The sequence below is a fragment of the Sitophilus oryzae genome, unplaced genomic scaffold (genome assembly GCF_002938485.1).
Source record: "Sitophilus oryzae breed Bouriz unplaced genomic scaffold, Soryzae_2.0 scaffold_499_pilon_pilon, whole genome shotgun sequence".
Classification (NCBI taxonomy): Eukaryota; Metazoa; Arthropoda; class Insecta; order Coleoptera; family Curculionidae; genus Sitophilus; species Sitophilus oryzae.
This window is the reverse complement of record NW_022147083.1, coordinates 1,013,323-1,031,781: the sequence shown is the minus strand read 5'-3', so window position 1 is coordinate 1,031,781 and position 18,459 is coordinate 1,013,323. Positions and strand designations below refer to the sequence as shown.

Genomic DNA, 18,459 nt, shown 5'->3' with positions numbered 1-18,459 from the left:
AGTCGAAATTAAAAAACAAAGACGACGCGTTTGGTCTAACGTCTTGTGCTCGACTGCTGCCTGGGGGCCTCGCTCTTCTTCGGCTACCGCCGCAATGCGACGATGTATGGAGACGGCGCAGTTGCCACGTATAGCACAAATAATTAGAGACGGCGCAGTTGCCACGTATAGCACAAATAATTATTCACATTGCCCCCCGCCTTGAAAGTCTAGAGCATCTTTCAACACTTAACTATTACTAGAGCCAATACACTTAGGTAAGGGACAAATTTTAGTAAATGAACGCCTGATAGTGCCTTGCTTTATTCTGATGGTGGCGACACGAGCGACTCCGTCCTTTCCTGGATGGATCTCCACTATTCGTCCAAGCAACCATTGGAGGGGAGGCAGGTGGTCCTCCTTGACTAACACCAAATCGTTGGCCTCAAGTACGCCTTGTTGCGTTGTCCACTTCTGCCTTTTCTGCAATTCGGATATGTATTCCAACGACCATCTGGTCCAAAAATGTCCTTTCATTTGCTGAATTCGTTGAAAGTGGGATAAGCGATTGGTTGGTACTGCCGTGTAATCTCTATCTGGTACAGATTCCATAGGTCGGCCAATCAAAAAGTGGGAGGGAGTTAAAGGTGTCAAATCAGAGGGATCACAAGATAAAGGACTCATGGGACGCGAGTTGAGGACAGCCTCAATTTCTATCAATAGCGTACTCAGATCCTCGAAAGTTAATAATGCGTTTCCCGCAACGCGTTTCAAATGATATTTGACCGTTCGTACGCCCGATTCCCACAACCCACCAAAGTGTGGAGAACTAGCTGGAATGAATGACCATGAGATGCCTTTATTCTCGATAGCTTCGACAATTGAATTTGCATTATTCTGTAAAAAATTCGCTAATTTAGATAACTCATTATAAGCTCCTTGGAAATTTGTACCGTTGTCTGAGTACATTTGTGCAGGTTTTCCCCGCCGACCTACAAAGCGTTTCAAAGTAGCTAGAAAGGCTTCTGTGGTTAAAGCGCTTACCAACTCTAAATGCAGAGCCCTTGTGGCAAAGCATACAAACACCGCAATATAAGCCTTTGAAGTGCGACAGCCGCGTCCCTGTCTATCCTTGATTAGGAAGGGACCAGCGTAGTCTACGCCAGTTACGTAAAATGGAGGAGATGGTGTGACCCGCCGCTTTGGTAAATCACCCATCACCGGGCTAATTTCTTTGGGACAATTTCGAAAACAAATTACGCATTGATGGAAAACTTTACGAGCTAAACTACGTCCTGCTATGGGCCAATAATTTTCCCGAATAACAGCTAATAAGAGCTGTGGGCCAGCATGCAGTAGCCGTTTGTGTTCACGAGCGAATAAAAGCCTAGTAAAAACATGTTTTGAACACAACACAATAGGATGTTTTTTCTCATATACGTAATCTGAGTTGTTTAAACGTCCGCCGACACGAATTAAACCGTTTTCATCTAAAAATGGATGAAGCTTTATTAATTTACTTTTATTACTAACTTGCCCTTGCTTGGACAATGTTACAAGATCTTCGGAAAATGATTGACGTTGTGACAACCTAGCTAATACTAAGGACGCATGACTTATTTCATCACAACTTAAAGAACTCGATAACCTTTCATCCTCTTTTCTACGACAATTATTTATAAAACGAATACAGTAGGCAATCACTCGTTCCAATCGAGTTAAATTGGAAAACCTAGACAAATCTATAAACTCAGAGTCTAACGTAGATGTATTTGCAACAACGACCCTTTTTAATTCAGGCAACTCGTTAGATCTGGACACTACAAGAGGCTCAGGCCAGCTTTCTATGGATTCTCGAAGCCAATCTGGTCCTGACCAATACATTTCGAACTCTAACAACTCCTGAGGCTTCATGCCACGTGACACACAATCAGCTGGATTGTCCTGGGTTCGCACATGCCTCCAATTTTCAATATTTGTGAGCTCTTGGATCGAATTAACTCTATTGGCGACGAAAACTTGCAACAAATGCGGAGAGGTGTTTATCCAGCCCAAAACTATCGTCGAGTCGGTCCAAAATGTGATGCTATTAAACTCAATTTCCATGGATTGCCGAACCTTTTCACAGAGACGTGCAGCTAACACAGCTGCCATAAGCTCGAGACGCGGGACTGTCTGTATTTTTAAGGGAGCAACCTTTGATTTAGCGCACAAAAGCTTGACAAAAATATTACCATGATTATCGATCGTTCGAATATAAACACAGCTTCCCAAAGCATAAGACGACGCGTCCGAAAATACATGCAGCTCTACAAGCTTTGCATTCTTACAAATGACTTTCCTATCAATTTTCAAATTGTTCAAAAATCTTAAATCATTACGAATCTGTAAGTATCTTGTATATAATTGCTGGGAAAGGGCATCGTCCCAATCTAACTTTTCCAACCAAAGATCACGAAGAAAAATCTTTACCAAGATTACGCAACAACTAAGGAGACCAAGAGGGTCGAAAATTTGAGAGATTTCTGACAATACGATTCTTTTGGTGACCTTGGAACTTGACTGATTTCCAATCGAAAAGAAAAAATGATCTCCTTCGCCGTTCCAACGCATACCTAATGTTTTGTTATTCTCCATGCAACCAATATCAACTACTCCATTGTTATCTGCAGATTCGATTTCCTTGAGTATAGAGGGTTCGTTTGACACCCACTTGCGAAGAAGAAAACCACCACCTTTTAGAACTTTACAAAGTTCGTTAGCTAAACTGAGGGTATCTTCAATAGTATCCCCACCAGTTAGTACATCATCGACATAAAAATGATTCTTTATTATATTGGCAACTAACGGAGAAACTTCTTCAAATTCGATTCCCAATTGGTACAAGCACCTAATGGCGAGAAAAGCCGCCGATGAAGTCCCATATGTAACAGTGTTCAACTCGTACACCTCGATATCTTCGTCTGGACTGTCACGCCACAGGATTCGTAACAGGCACCGCTGACTAGGATCGATCCACACCATACGATACATTTTCTCAATATCAGCCGCCAAAACGTACTGAAATTTACGAAAGCGCAACAAAATAGAGATAAGTTCACACTGAATGGTTGGACCAACCATCAAAACATCATTTAGCGAGCAACCACTGGTGGTTTTGGCACTGGCATTAAAAACAGTTCGAAGTTTGGTAGTAGACGAGGACAACTTCAGAACACCATGGTGAGGAAGGTAAAACGAAAACTGAGATGCACTAGGATTGGACACTTTTGTCATATGTCCTAGGCGTCGATACTCATTGACAAAATCACGATACAAATCACGATACTCATGATCGCGCTCGAATTTTCGTTCCAAGGATAGAAATTGCTTTTTGGCTGCATTATACGATTCGCCGAGCTGGCTTAGGCTGCCCTTTGAGAGGCATTGAAACAACGAAACTTCCATTGGCCGCTCGAGAAAACGTATCGACGAAATGTTTCTCACAGGCAATTTCCTCGACAGATTGTGGTTTTCTAACCACGCCTTCCTCTATTTCCCCAAAACCGCGATAACTGCCTATCTATTTGCTCAGTTTTAACAAAATTGCAAACTGTTGTACCCCTCCAAGTTATTTAGCCGAGCCACCTTTCCTGACACTATCCATCCGAGTTTGCTTTTCTGCAAAAATGGTCCATTGGGCCCTAGTTTGATCTGGCCTACACATAACAAATCCCAGAAGGAATCGGCTCCAATCAGCATGTCAACAGGACCACTTGTGCAGAATGTAGGATCTGCCAACGAAACATTTGCAGGAATATTCAAATTTTGACTGTCGACCTTGAAATTGGGCAACGACCCTGTAACGAGAGGGATAACAAAACAGGATAATTCCAACGAAAAGTCATTTATACGGGATTGGACCTTAACATTCACCTTTCCAGAAACCGCAGACTCAGTTTCGTTCAAACCACAAATGTTGATATTTACTTTAGTTACAGGTATTGAAAGCTTGTCCACAAATGACCTTGACAAAAAACTACTCTGCGATCCAGGATCCAATAAAGCGCGTGCTGTAACCCATTTATTGTTTTTTCCCAAGACCCTAACTACCGCAGTTGACAAAAGAACACCATCATTTTTATGCGAAGCGAAGCTACAATTCACAGTTTCCTCCTTTTCTGTAGTAGAGGAACTGGTAGCAGCGGCAGCGGTCGTTTCCGCCGCCTTTTCTCGATTTATGTGCAACAACACGTTGTGCCGAAACTTACAAATTTTACAAACAATCGAACGACAATCTTTTAAAACATGCCCAGCTCTCAAACAATTCAAACACAAACGCAATTTTTTCGCTTCCTGAATTCTCTCATTCACACTTAAATTTACAAAATCTGGACAGTTTTGTATGAAATGCTCCTTTTTACAATAGCAACACGATTGCCCTGTCGCAACAAAAGACCTTGAACTACCTTGCTTATTATATTTGGATTCCATCCCTGCCCTAAATTTCGAATTTGACTTTTTGTCAGGTTTTGCCTGCTCTAACGATTCCAAAAAATTGGCTCGATCTCGAAGAAATTTAGTCAAATCTGGCAACAACGATTTTTTGGCCTCACCTTTGGCACTTTCCCACTTTTTTAGTGACATGGAATCTAATTTAGACGAAACGAGATAAATTAACAAGGTGTCCCAATTAGTGGTGTCTTCCCCAAGAGCATTTAAAGATCTTATATGCTTATCCACATTATCTGCTAAGTCTCTTAGCACCGAAGGAGATTCTTCCTGAATCTTGTCTAACGTGAATAAACCGCGAAGATGATTTTGAATCAAAATTTTGTTATTATTATAACAACCGTAGATTAAGTTCCACGCAGCCTCGTAATTTGTCCCTGTAAACCCTAAACTCGCGATAACTTCCAACACTTTAGGCGCCAAAAATGATCTTAAATAATGAAATTTTTGTATGTCCGATAAGGCATCATTTTCGTGAATTAACGATACATAGGTATCACGGAACTCTAACCACTTACCGTATTCACCTGTGAAAGTGCGAATCTCGATGGTTGGAAGTTTAACTCGTTTAAAATCCTGAACCAAATTTTGCGAAATATTTGTATTTTGCGTGGCTACCGAACCCGCAACGGACCTACCACTACTTTTCACGTTATCTACACTATCATCCGCAAGAAATGATTTAGCCTTGGCCATCAACCTAAAATAAGCATTATTAAAAATTTCGCGTTCCTCATACTGCGAATTTATCGAAGCAAGATCACAAGACTCTTCGATTTCGTTTTGCACTAACTCAAATTCATCAAAAACCTGTGAAAACCGTTCATAACGCGTTTCCAAGTCTAAAAATGCAACGCGATCCGACACGATTTTGTCTGGATACGTGTTTTCCAAATTTGCGACGTACTTTTCAAAATGAGTGACCTTTGCCTTAAATGATCCACGTTTTCGAATAAGGACATCCATGTTTTCGACTACTACACTCATAATGTTTACGAAAATCAAAAATCAGGCTTACGAAACGATCAAAATTATCAATAGGCGAAATAATATCAACAAAATATTTACCCCGAAATGAGTAAAACGACGAAAAACAACTAATTACACTATTGATAGTAACGAAAATTGCCAACAACTACAAGGAAGCAGAAAAAGGAAATAATTTGGAATGGACCCACCTTATTTACCGACCGAACGCCGGTTCAACGATCCAAAATGGCGGCAGGCAGCTCTTGCAGCACAGCAAGTCGACGACGAAATTCCAATCCAATTATCCGGACGAAGTGACCAAAATGTAATTTCCCCTTGGCTTAAGGAAACAAATAAACCATCGACGAAATAAAATGTTCAGTGGACTGTATACTTTCGGTTTATTGTCACTTGAAATTACAAACTTTGAGACAACTAACTAAACAAAAATTATTGTCTCCTTATAAAACATCGAGTCGAAATTAAAAAACAAAGACGACGCGTTTGGTCTAACGTCTTGTGCTCGACTCCTGCCTGGGGGCCTCGCTCTTCTTCGGCTACCGCCGCAATGCGACGATGTATGGAGACGGCGCAGTTGCCACGTATAGCACAAATAATTAGAGACGGCGCAGTTGCCACGTATAGCACAAATAATTATTCACAGTATTAGATAGGCGATTATTTTAACTATCATTTCAATTTTTTTCGGTGTTTTCCTTGGCCGACCATTTTTTTTAATAGTCTTTAAGGAATTGCGAGTTTTGAAATTGGAAATCGTTTTGCTAATGACAGACTTATGCAAATTAAACATTGTGCTTATGTCCATTTGCCGTATACCATTCCGATGTGCGATTATTTTATTGCGAAGAACATTATTTTAAATATTGGAGGTTTTTGAAATCCGACGAGTTTCTCTACTTTTGTTTCATAGTGTATATGTCTCATTTTTTTTAAATGCAACACGCTGTATATATGTTATTTTTTGTTTAGATGCAGAATTTTTTTTGTATTTAAAGTGCTTATTAATAAAAAAAAATTAAAAACCTAAATTCTAAATTTTTAACGCTTTCATAGACATTTGCGGTGGTTATTAACTTCCTGAGGGCTATTCCGATAGTTTTTCTTCTTTTTTATATTTATAAAACTATACAATTCGCCCATTTTGGATTTCCCTTTATTACTCAAGGTAAAATAACTCCACCAAAATATCAGTTTTTATTAAATTTGGTCACCTTTCTCTATTGAAAATCTTCAATAATGGACCTATGTAGGCTGAGACGAGTGTCCCCAACAAAAGACCACCTTTCAACATCCAAGTAGAACAAAGGATCGGGACAACAAAACGCATCTGTGCCAGACGACGACCGGTAAATATATACGAAGATAAATTTGGAAACGGAGATAAAACGGTTATTTTGTCCCGAAGTAATATAAATATAATACGATATTTTTCCAGTTTTTTAACAGATATCTTTCCTTCTAATTCAATCAATGTGTCAATAGCAGATTTTTTTCATATATAAGCGTGGAATTATTATTTTTACGGATAAAAATAAAGAAAGAAATATTTGAAATGAAATATACCGTGTGATGCATTCGAACACGGGACATAGGAAATCCCATCTAAATTTTGAAAATGTCAAATATTATCTCCCCAGATTATTTTATGCAAAAGTTATATTAGACTTCTTTGAAGAGGCGTTAAAGTTGTACTTTCATCTAAAATTTTGTTTCATTTGGAAAACAAAATTAAAAAAAATATATTTTAATGATATTTGCAAAAATCTGCCTTCAAAATACTAATATTTTATAATACGACCCAGAGAAAGCTACAATTAAAGTACCAGCAAAAATGTGATTTGGTCATTGTAAAATTCAATGTCACATATTGTTTACAAGAATCTGAAAGTACCAAATAGAGTAATTTTGTATAAAATATGATTTTTACAACTTCCGCAAAAGTTACGATACTGACGGAAGGTTATGACTATATTAAAACTACTAATTTTTAATCAAAGAAAAATCAAATCAAAAAATAGATTTGATCGTCTAGTGTTTTTCGTGTCTGTTCCAGGCCGGTTAAAAGAAGCCAACACCGTATTTTTATATATCATAACTCGATTTTTTTAAATTGAACGGTGACTCATTAACATACTTAGAAACTGGATTGTATTTTGAGTCAAATTGTCGTGGCACTCTAGATTGAAACTTAAAATATTATATTTTTTTAAGCGAAAACGTCTAAAGTTTGATTTCATACGCCGCGGAAGCCCCAAGGAGAACGGTAGTTTATATCGAAATGAAAGTTTGGCAGCAAATGTAGGTTAACTGATATTTTATAAAAATATATAGAATTATACAGGGTGTCCCCAAAAAAGTTACACATCAAAATTGTGTTTTTTCTAATAGAATACCCTATATATTAATTGATTTTCGGATTCTAGGAAAAAAATAAATTTTAGGATCTAGGATTTTGACATATTTCACATTTTGTGAAAATGAAGAGTAAATTTGAAATTTCGATAACAGCTTCCTAAATTTTAGTTGACCTTGTATAACCTGATATTTAATTACAGTAACTATTGTATATTAAACTATATTGAAAGTTGACCCGAAAAGTTATACAAGGTGAGACAAAATTAATATGGAACATTAGTCACTTTTAAAAGCAAGTAACTCCTTTATTTTAAATGAAATACCCAGTATATTTTTCCGGTGTTCAATGGAGAATTCATGTCACACTGCATTCACCATCTAATAGAATCATATCAATTCTCTCTGATGTAGGATAAGATTGCATTTTCGGCAAATTTCTGAGAAATTTTTTTGTTTTAACTGACACAAAATGATAACTAGTTATTACAGTTGGACTAATTAGACAGCAAAGTTGAAGTAACGTCAGACATGTCACAACCACCTAGATTTTATAATATTATTATATAATAATAAAAGATCTACTCAGATCAAATCACGTAAATGAAAATATCTAGGAAAATCTTGTTTGAGGGGTAGGCAACCTTAATAGTATTTTGAAGAGACATGAATTCTCCATTAAATATCGGAATAATATACTGGATGATCCATTTAAAATAAACGAGTAACATGCTTTTAAAGGTGACTAATGTTCAATATTAATTTTGTCTCACCCTGTATAACTTTTTGGACTAAGTTTTAATTTGATTTAAAGTACAATAGTTAATTTAACTACATATTAGGCTATACCGGGTAAATTCCCAGTTAGGTAGCTTTTATTATAATTTAAAAATTGTTCTTTATTTCTAGAAAATGTTAAATATGTCAAAAACCTTACATTTTAGTCATATACTTTTCTTATAAAACTCACCTTTTTTTTTCTCCCAGAATCCAAACATCAATTAATATATAGAGTGTTCCATTACAAAAAACACAACTTTGTGTAATGGTTAACTTTGTGTAATGTGTAATATAACTTGTTTTGGTTTGGGACACTCTGTAGAAATCTCTATATTTTTAAAAAGTGCTCTAAATTAACCTACACATGCTCACAAAATTTCATTTCAATACAAACTGTCGTTCTCCTTGGAGCCTCCGCGGCATATGAGAGGCGCCACCCTGGATTGTCTGAGAGGCTGTCCCGGATTGTCTTTGAAAGAGGAAACATTTTTGATAAAAAAATGTTGCTTGTTTTAAAATGGTTAATTACTTTTATAGGTAATTTTCCAAATGAAAAAAAAATAAAACATGCAAATATAGTTGCCTTTTTTCAAATAGTTGCATTTTAACATGTTAAAGATGCACAAAATTTATTTAGATCAATGCTACGGAAAGTGTGACAATAGTTAAAGGAAAATATGATATTTTAACAACAGCAAAAAATATGACTTTAATCAAAATTAATAATACCCGTATATCAAAGAATGAAATTGGTATTGTATTACTCTAGAAACGCCTTGTGGTTTTTAAGACTTGAAAAAAATCAACCAAATGTTGTCCAAGAAAAATGCGGACTTTCATTCGTTTGCCTTTGAATTTTGTTCTGCGTTACTTAATGATTTGCATAATTTTCATACAGAATTACCTTTACTACAAACAGAAAACTAGTATAGATAAACGATTTTTGTGTAAAAGCGGGATACACTGTATGCATTGAGAACAAAAGCCATTTTGCTATAAATACTACACGTCAGTTATATTTTCTTAAAATTATAATTGAATCGCCGACTTGATTTCTACATTAGACGAAACCGAGAAAACTGAATATAGAATTTAAATATTCGAAGATTAAGAAAACATTCGTAACGTTATAAACGCTATTAAGATTCTCCAGAGATACGTGCCGCAGTGAGAATTTAGCAAATACAGCGCTTCCTCGCAGTGACGTTCTTCAATAAGTGCACACTTCCACGTGTACTCTCAAATTCAATGCCTTTTGTTGAGAAAAAAATATTTAAGTGCTGTCATTCTTATAGTTATTCTATCGTTTTTATTCCAAAAATGATGCGTCATAGACTTGAAATTCATACACAAAAACTTACCTCAAATTATACCGGGTAATGCATAGGAACACGGGACATTGGAAATCCCATGCAAATCCCCAGTTTGACTGTCAGGGCGGGCGCTGTAGGGGGTGGACCATTTTGGTTGTTTCTATAGGGTATCTGGGAAACGGTGAGAAATATTCAAATTTTGATACTGCAGTCTCGGGTTCTTTTTTTGAAAAAAATATAATGGCGCAAACGGATCATGACTATCTAGATCGGTTTCGAAGCTACAGGGGGATTCTCAAATTTTGTACTTTTTGAAGACGTTCGATAGTTTGTTTATTTCAGCAACCACGGAAAAATTAATTATACATTCTAAAGGCACTTTTCTGTGTAGAATACAGTGGCGCAGTCAGACTTTTTTCGAAAAAAATATTTTTTGAAATATTAACTATACTTATGTTTTTTTTTTTAAATAGAACCCCCTGTATATTTTTAAATTTTCTTATTGAGCTTGGCATGGGCTTCTCGAAAATATATAACACTCTTTATATATTTATTTTCACTATTAACCTCAACATTTCAAATTTTTCTTAAAATATCCACTTAGAAGATAGTAGGCAGCGCCGAGTAACAAAGTAAAGGGTTGTCATGGTGATCGGAACATACCTTTGATGGATGCGGGACATTTCATTTTAACAGATTGAAGTGTGTGTATTTTAAACAATAGAAAAATGTTATATTGAGTCTAACAAACATAAGCAAATGGCAGCTGATTTATATTGTGAAAGGTATCAAGAGCGCGAGCAACCAAACCCAGCCATTTTTAAAAGGTTAGAAGATAGATTAATCAATTTTGGATCTTTTCAAAACCCGCGTGAAGAAAAACCAAGATGAAGAAAATCAATATAATAATGTCCTCGGAGCCGAATACATGAATTAGCAATTAAATAAAATTGAACAATACGAAGCAAATAAAAAATAATAAGTGTGACAGAAACAAAAAAACATATTTTAATATAAACTCAAGAGGTTACTTCAATCGGACTTCTCAGTTACTATAAAAAAAAATAAAAACACAAAGACTACATTAAATGTTCAGACTGCTGCCCATTATTATCTAGACAGAGTTGATACCGTCTCCGCACGCCGCGCCCCTCACAGCATTTCAATAATTCTACTTGATGTCGTTGGATCTAGTGTTACGGCTCTGAGGACATTAATATATTGATTTTATTCATCTTCTTACTGATAATTTTTCAGACGATTTAATCAGAAGAGATTAAACTATCTTCTAACCTTTTAAAAATGGCTGGGTTTGGTTGCTCGCGCTCTGGATACCGCTCAAAATATAAATCAGCTGCCATTTGCTTATGTTTGTTAGACGCAATATAACATTTTTGTATTGTTTAAAATACACACACTTCAATCTGTTAAAATGAAATGTCCCACATTCATCAAAGGTATGTTCCGATCACCATGACAACCGTTTACTTTGTTACTCGGCGCGGCCTACTATCTCTACTTATCTACTAAGTGGATATTTTAAGAAAAATTTGAAATTGAGGTTAATACTGAAAATAAATATAGAGTGTTATATATTTTCGAGAAGCCCATGCCAAGCTCAATAAGAAAAATTAAAAATATACAGGGGGTTCTATTTAAAAAAACATAAGTATAGTTAATATCTTAAAAAATATTTTTTTTGAAAAAAGTCTGACTACGCCACTGCATTCTACACAGAAAAGTGGCTTTAGAATGTATAATTCATTTTTCCGTGGTTGCTGAAATAAACAAACTATCGAACATCTTCAAAAAGTACAAAATTTGAGAATCCCCCTGTAGCTTCGAAACCGATCAAGATAGCCCTGATCCGTTTGCGCCATTGTAATTTTTTCAAAAAAAGAACCCGAGACTGCAGTATCAAAATTTGAATATTTCTCACGGTTTTCCTAGATACCCTATAGAAACAACCAAAATGGTCCACCCTGTACAGTAGCTAATGTTTGTACTTGGCGTCTGAGGCATTTTTTCTCGATTATACGTGACAGTCAACCTGTTAAATGTTATTTGCAATAATCTATCTACCTTCAAATTAGTAAAATTTATAATACAGCCTAGAGAAAGCTACAATTAAAATACCAGCCAAAATATGATTTTGTCATCGTCAATCTGTTGTAAAATTCGATATCACATTGTGTTCATGATAAAAAAAATTGTAGTTTAGAAAGGGTGGTTATTTTTTTCTGAATTGGAATGATTATCTATAAAAGAATTAGTTAGACTGATAATAGTATTTCGGGTGTATTACTTGTGCTGCTTATTACTCGGTCACCCTCGGACCTCGCTCTTACTATATACATCCACAATAATATATGAATACATATATTATACATAAACATCTATACTAATTAATAAAATGTTCACATAATTCTCCATTCACAGCCAAGTAATATCCCAAATGATTGTAAGATTGAACCTCATAATATAAAGCTGCTAAGGGAAGAATCTTTAACATTCCACAGATATGTCGTTTTCATTTCAAATAAATTTCTGTGATTAATATGTCTGTAAAGACGGTTTGTGAATGTGCTCCACGGGAAGAAGTCGTTCTCTTCCTACTGTATCCCAAATAGGCCGGAGTCGATGTTTTTTTTTCTTCAGTATATTCAGTATAATATTGAAGTCATATTGAAGTCTGTTTATTATTTTTGTTTTCACCCTTTTCTTCACAAATGTGCTTAATAACGTGTTATTTTAAAATTGTTGAGTTATTCAGTATAGGGGTGTCTGGAGACTGAGCAGCAAACATATCTAACACAGCGTTGACAGTGGATAATATTTCCAGCAATATGTTGTTTAACCATCGTAACTTTTTCCGAAGTTGTGAAAATCATAATTATTTTATATAAAATTACTCTATTTCGTGCCTTCAAATTCTGGTAAACAAAATGCGACATCGAATTTGACAATAAAAAAATTACATTTTTTTTGGTATTTCAATTGTAGCTTTCTCTGGGCCGTATTATTTTTGCATTTAACTTTTAAATGCCGACTGCAAATGAAACGAAATTCTAGACAAAAGTACAATTAACGCCTCTTCAAAAAACACTAATACAACTTTTACATAAAATTATCTCGGGAGATAGTATTTGACCTTTTCAAAATTTACATGGGCTTTCCTATGTCCTGTGTACCGTGTGGTGCGTTTAATCGCGAGACGTCTACTGAATTGCGTAACGTCTCCCCTAACGTAAGAACTAGTAGAAGTAGGCAGAACTTATTAGGGTAATCTCAAAGCTGATGATTATATCCAGGTCGAGGCATTGCTTAGTGTATAAGTCCATGGGATGTAACATGTTTCTTAAAGTGCAGTTCCTTCACTCGCACATGGATTTCTTTTTTGAAAATATAAGAGTAGTCTCGGATAAACTCGAGGAACGAGGAACCATTCCATCAAGACATCGGGAAGATATTTTTTGGGAAGTGGAATAAAAGCATGTTCTTATACTTTACCATTACTCTTACGATTTAGGAAAAGCTTAGAGCGGTGTGTGGCAGTGTTTTTGTTACAGTGCAAAAGTAAAGCGTTTCGGTGTATTGAATTGAATTAGTGTTTTATTTTGCTGTTGTAACTCCAACCCCTAACTGTAGAAACTCATCAGCGATGACGGGGTAAGATATTTAATATTTTATTTTATAAGTAAAGCCTTTAATACGGCACCTTACATTGAAGATATGATAACCTAAAAAGAGTCCTTATGGGAAGGGGCAGTTGTATGGCACAATTTTTTTTTCTAAGATTGTGCACCCCCAAAATATAAAACCAAGCACCGCCACTGCCTTTCCGTTCGCCGTATAAAGGTCCGTTCTATTTCCCCATCAAAAACTATATCTGAGTTCTCGCTATCCTTCCACGCCAATTAAGTTTAAGCGCAAATTAAGCCCGTTCTAGACTATTTCGCGCGGTGCATTAGGCCCCGCCTACCCGCCTATTCGCCGCCGTAACCGTTATGACCCTTTCCTAAATCGTAACAGTAATTGTGGAGTATAAGTTAGCTCACTATACGCGCCAACTAAATTGAAACAATATATCTATGTCGTCGTCGGCGGCATGGAGTAGGGTAGGGCGACACCTTTCGGACACGTTGTTGTTTTACTACCACTCGGGTTCTTAAATACGATGATGGAACGGGCAGATTCGGGAAGATAGATGGGGATCGGGGTTGAAATGAATTCTAGAGGAAATGTAGACATGTACCTACTATATGGTTTGTTTTATCTTCCTGTATTTTCGTTTCAAATTTGTCTTAATTAGAATGAACTATAATTAGATTATATTTTAAAGCCCCGTCTGCACATTACATTTTACCTTACGTTTTAGTTCAGTCAAAAGGTACCAAGTAAAACATTGTTTTTAGGGGAGAAAAAAACGAACCACAAGACCGTCTGGAGAACGTAATCATTCAGTTTTCCACCACAACTGTCGTGTCTACACTGACACACATATATGTATAAGTAAATTTTCCTGATAGCATTCTTACCGATATTTATGCAAAATAATCTCCTGTATCCAAATATGACTCCCATCACTTCCCGTTTTTTGGGTCGAACCCCTAAAGCAACCTATTTGTACCGATTCGATAAACTGGTGGGACGAAAATGATTATTTTGATAATTTTTTTTTGATTTCTACATTGTTATTTTGGAGGTACTAGAAATATTAAGTGCATTCATTTTTGTTGTCATGTTTGTTTTAAGGGAGGTGGGTCAAATTGTAATAAAACCAATAAACGTAATCGATTTTTCGCTTTTTATAGCATTTTTTTATTTTTTTACTTATTTCAGCTTCCATCTATAGCAAGTAATAAACTTATAACAACATATAAAGCAACATGTTGGTATACCGGGTGAGTCTCAAAAATGGCTTACCGCTATACCTTTTTTATTTTTTCATATAAAAAAACGAGATTGATTGACGTATGTAAGTACTTTCGGTCACTTTTTGTTTCACCGGAAATTACTACAACTTCTGATTTTTAAATGGCACACACGGTATTTTTTTTCTTTATTCGATAGAAAATAACACTCTGGATAGAATGACATATCATATGTCATTTTATCCAGAGTGTTATCAAACTTTTGACATTCTTGCATATAGTTTATTTGAAATAATAACATACGAAGTTTTTCAAAACGACAACTTGACTCGAAACACCAAGTGTGTGGTACCAAATTATTCATAAAAATGCTTTTTCCAAATATGCTAATATGCCACCCTCGTTCTATTTGAAAATATTAACAAAGTAGAAAAAAGACTCAAAGTCTCGGTCTCAACGTTGTTCCTGTTTGTTTTTTATTGACAAATATTTGCCGGTCATTTCAGCCTCGTCTCAGTGTTGTTTTAATTGTAAAATGTGAACGTGTATTTGGATTAATTCTAATTGTATTTGTAAGTTAGCGACCGTACTGGCTGAGGATCAAACCAAGTACCATCCTATCTCTCGCACCGCAGATCAATACACTAACTGCTTGCGCTACGGCCGGCCACCATAGGAACTATCAGGAACAAGAAATAACCATCTTATCCGATATTCAAGCAGCGTTAAAAGCGATCAACTCAGTATCAATCAATTCGAAGTGTGTCAAAGAATACATAGAGAAGCTGAACTATTTAGGCAAAGAAAACAAAGTCCTCCTTCTCTGCGTGCCAGGTCGCCAAAGGATATAAGGTAATGAGAAAGCAAATGATCTAGCTAGAATAGGAGCGAACATTCCACTAACTGGATCAGAACCGTTCTGCTTACCAAGTGGAAACCATCTAAGAGCGGAATTCAAGAACTTGGAAGACTCCATCCGTAATCTGGATTGGAAATTCTGTAACGGTCTAAGATACTCGAAGAAGTTTTTGAAAACGACCAAGAACAACCAAAGGATATAAGGTAATGCATCCGCATATAACCGCATCCCTACCTTCAACTAATAAAGGAAGACCAGCAACAAGAAGTTACTCGAAGCCGGTATAGAAATGAAGATGTCGTCAAGTGTAAAGAGACATTTTTTTTAAACAAAACGTGAGTGAATTATTTATATACATTGATGGCGCTCGTTTGTGCGCGGCTACAATTTCCTTGTAATTTTAGTCTAATTGGAGATATAAGCATATATCGCGACTTGCTTACTCTGCACTTTTGGGACTTTTAAATAATTAAAATATAGTATATGTTTAAATTTAATTTGGTGTTGGGCTAAAAATAAATAGACTATTAATATTTAAATATATAGTAAATACATGGACGTTTATAAACCAATATAGATTATTTGTTTCTTTATTAAAGGTATTTGGAGTATATTGTAAAACAAAAAAATATATATTTTATCTTTTATTCTCTTTTGAAAAATTAGGTGTTTCCGATATGGGTCAGATTGCAAGTTAAATATTTAAAAGCTTAACATACAAGATAACAATGAATTCATATATTAGGGACTTTGAAACAAGGTTGATTGAGGCAGATGTGGTGGATGACATTAATATATGTAAATTTGACATTGAATTATCATCATTTAAACTTTTTCATAATAATATTCGTAGCATAGATCACAATTTTGATGAGCTTCTTGTTCTTTTACGTGGAATAGATTTTGAATTTGATTGTATAGTACTTACTGAAAGTTTTAAAATTTGGAATATTGATTTATATAGGATACCGGGATACCACATTATATATAATGAAGGAAGTCTAAATAAAAATGATGGAGTAGTAGTACTTACTAAAATGTTCGTTAAATTATTCCTATAAAATACTAGATATAGGAGATAAGACCGCTGTGTAATAACTTGTTTTTTAGGGTGCTTAAGTGTTGGACAATGAAATATATTAATTTGATACATTTAGATATAGTTAAGAATTTAGTATAAAATATTGTATGTTATTGTTGTAGAAATAAAACTCCTCAGACAAGGTTCTACCTTAAGAGGATATTATGTTTATTCACTATTTTGTATTCGTAAGTTATGTATAAGTCTTGTATATACTTTGTAATTGGATCAGTTTGAATAAACATTATTTATTATTATTTATTATTTATTATTAATGAGAAAGCAAATGATCTAGCTAGAATAGGAGCGAACATTCCACTAACTGGAGCAGAACCGTTCTGCTTACCAAGTGGAAACCATCTAAGAGCGGAATTCAAGAACTTGGAAGACTCCATCCGTAATCTGGATTGGAAATTCTGTAACGGTCTAAGATACTCGAAGAAGTTTTTGAAAACGACCAAGAAAAATAAAAGCTTTTCCTTGATTTAAGTAAGAACAATCTTCGGATTGTCACGAGGTTTGTAACAGGGCACTGTCGCCTCAATGAACAGCTCAGTAGATTAAAGCTAAGAAACAACGGCAAATCCAGATTCTGTGGGGAAAATGGGGAAATGCCAGAACACCTCATCACTGAATGCGCCAAAACGACAACCATTTGTGCCATAAACTTTGGTACTGATTTTTTTCAAACTGAACTGATATTTTTTTCAATTTTTTTGTCAAAGCTCTGGGACAGTATGATGACTTACAACTCAAAAAGGAGGGACACAATAGATCTATAAGATCGCGGTAATTAATCCACCTACCACTTAGTCTACATAAAAAACTATCGCTCACGATCTTTGGGTCTCGAAGGAAATTATTTACTTGTTGCCTTTGCACATTAAACTTGAGTTGATGAACAGTTTGTAAAAGCAACGAACAAGGCAGGTACTTTTTTACTTCAATTTATAATAATAATAGCTCCCGTATATAGGGTTTAACGCCTTGGGAGTAGCATGGTACAGCTTGCTATACTAGAGCTGTTCGGTATACAAGGAAGGTAATGTGGCTAGCACTACGCTTCAACCGCCTATTATTACCTCAGGATTGTGAATCCCAAGTACTCATTTAAGGCTGAGTCGACCTAGGTACCCAAACTATTTTTATTTTAGTAAAAATAGTCGGCTGATGAAATGCCGGGTGTGGGAATCGAACCCACACCTTGAGATTGGTAGACGAGAGCCTGTACCTCTACGCCAACGGGCACCTTTTTACTTCAATTTTTGAATACTAAATTTGTTGGCCTTTGTGAGGCTGAAATCAAGAAAGGAGTTCTTGGTTTCAATTCTAGGGCGCCAGATTAGGCACCTTTTCCAAAATTCGACGTTTATTGATCATCTAAATCGGAAATAAACTAGTTTGGTTTGCATTGTAAAACATGTATGCATTGTAATAACCTTCTGGGTAACCACAAACGTGATGATTGATTATATCGCTCAGATCGAGAAACTACTTAGCGTATGTAATGCCATGGAATGAAGTAAAGGTAGAGATCTGTTTATTTATTAGTATTTTCTTTTTCTTCTTCTCCTTGAGGTCCTCTTCTCAGCGAAGATTGGCAATAACCACAGCGAATTCTTCTCGTCTTTCTGCTTCTGGCCAGACCTCGCTTCCCTTCAATTTTACTGTTGACGATAATATATTTGATGATAATTAGTGTTTTCACCTCTCTAAATTAAATTCATATCTATATACACT

The 18,459-nt window shown here is 35.7% G+C and overlaps 2 protein-coding genes across 2 annotated transcripts; both read right to left on the bottom strand.

The window, feature by feature from the left end:
* Nucleotides 1-228: 228 nt before the first annotated feature.
* On the bottom strand, nucleotides 229-3,426 carry LOC115886844. The gene has a single exon (XM_030906147.1). It carries the CDS (start codon nucleotides 3,424-3,426, stop codon nucleotides 229-231), a length of 3,198 nt encoding a protein of 1,065 aa, XP_030762007.1.
* A 129-nt stretch (nucleotides 3,427-3,555) lies between these two features.
* LOC115886843 lies at nucleotides 3,556-6,094 on the bottom strand. Its single transcript, XM_030906146.1, has one exon. The coding sequence runs from the start codon at nucleotides 5,455-5,457 to the stop codon at nucleotides 3,556-3,558; it is 1,902 nt and encodes a 633-aa protein (XP_030762006.1). The 5' UTR covers nucleotides 5,458-6,094.
* Nucleotides 6,095-18,459: the final 12,365 nt, after the last annotated feature.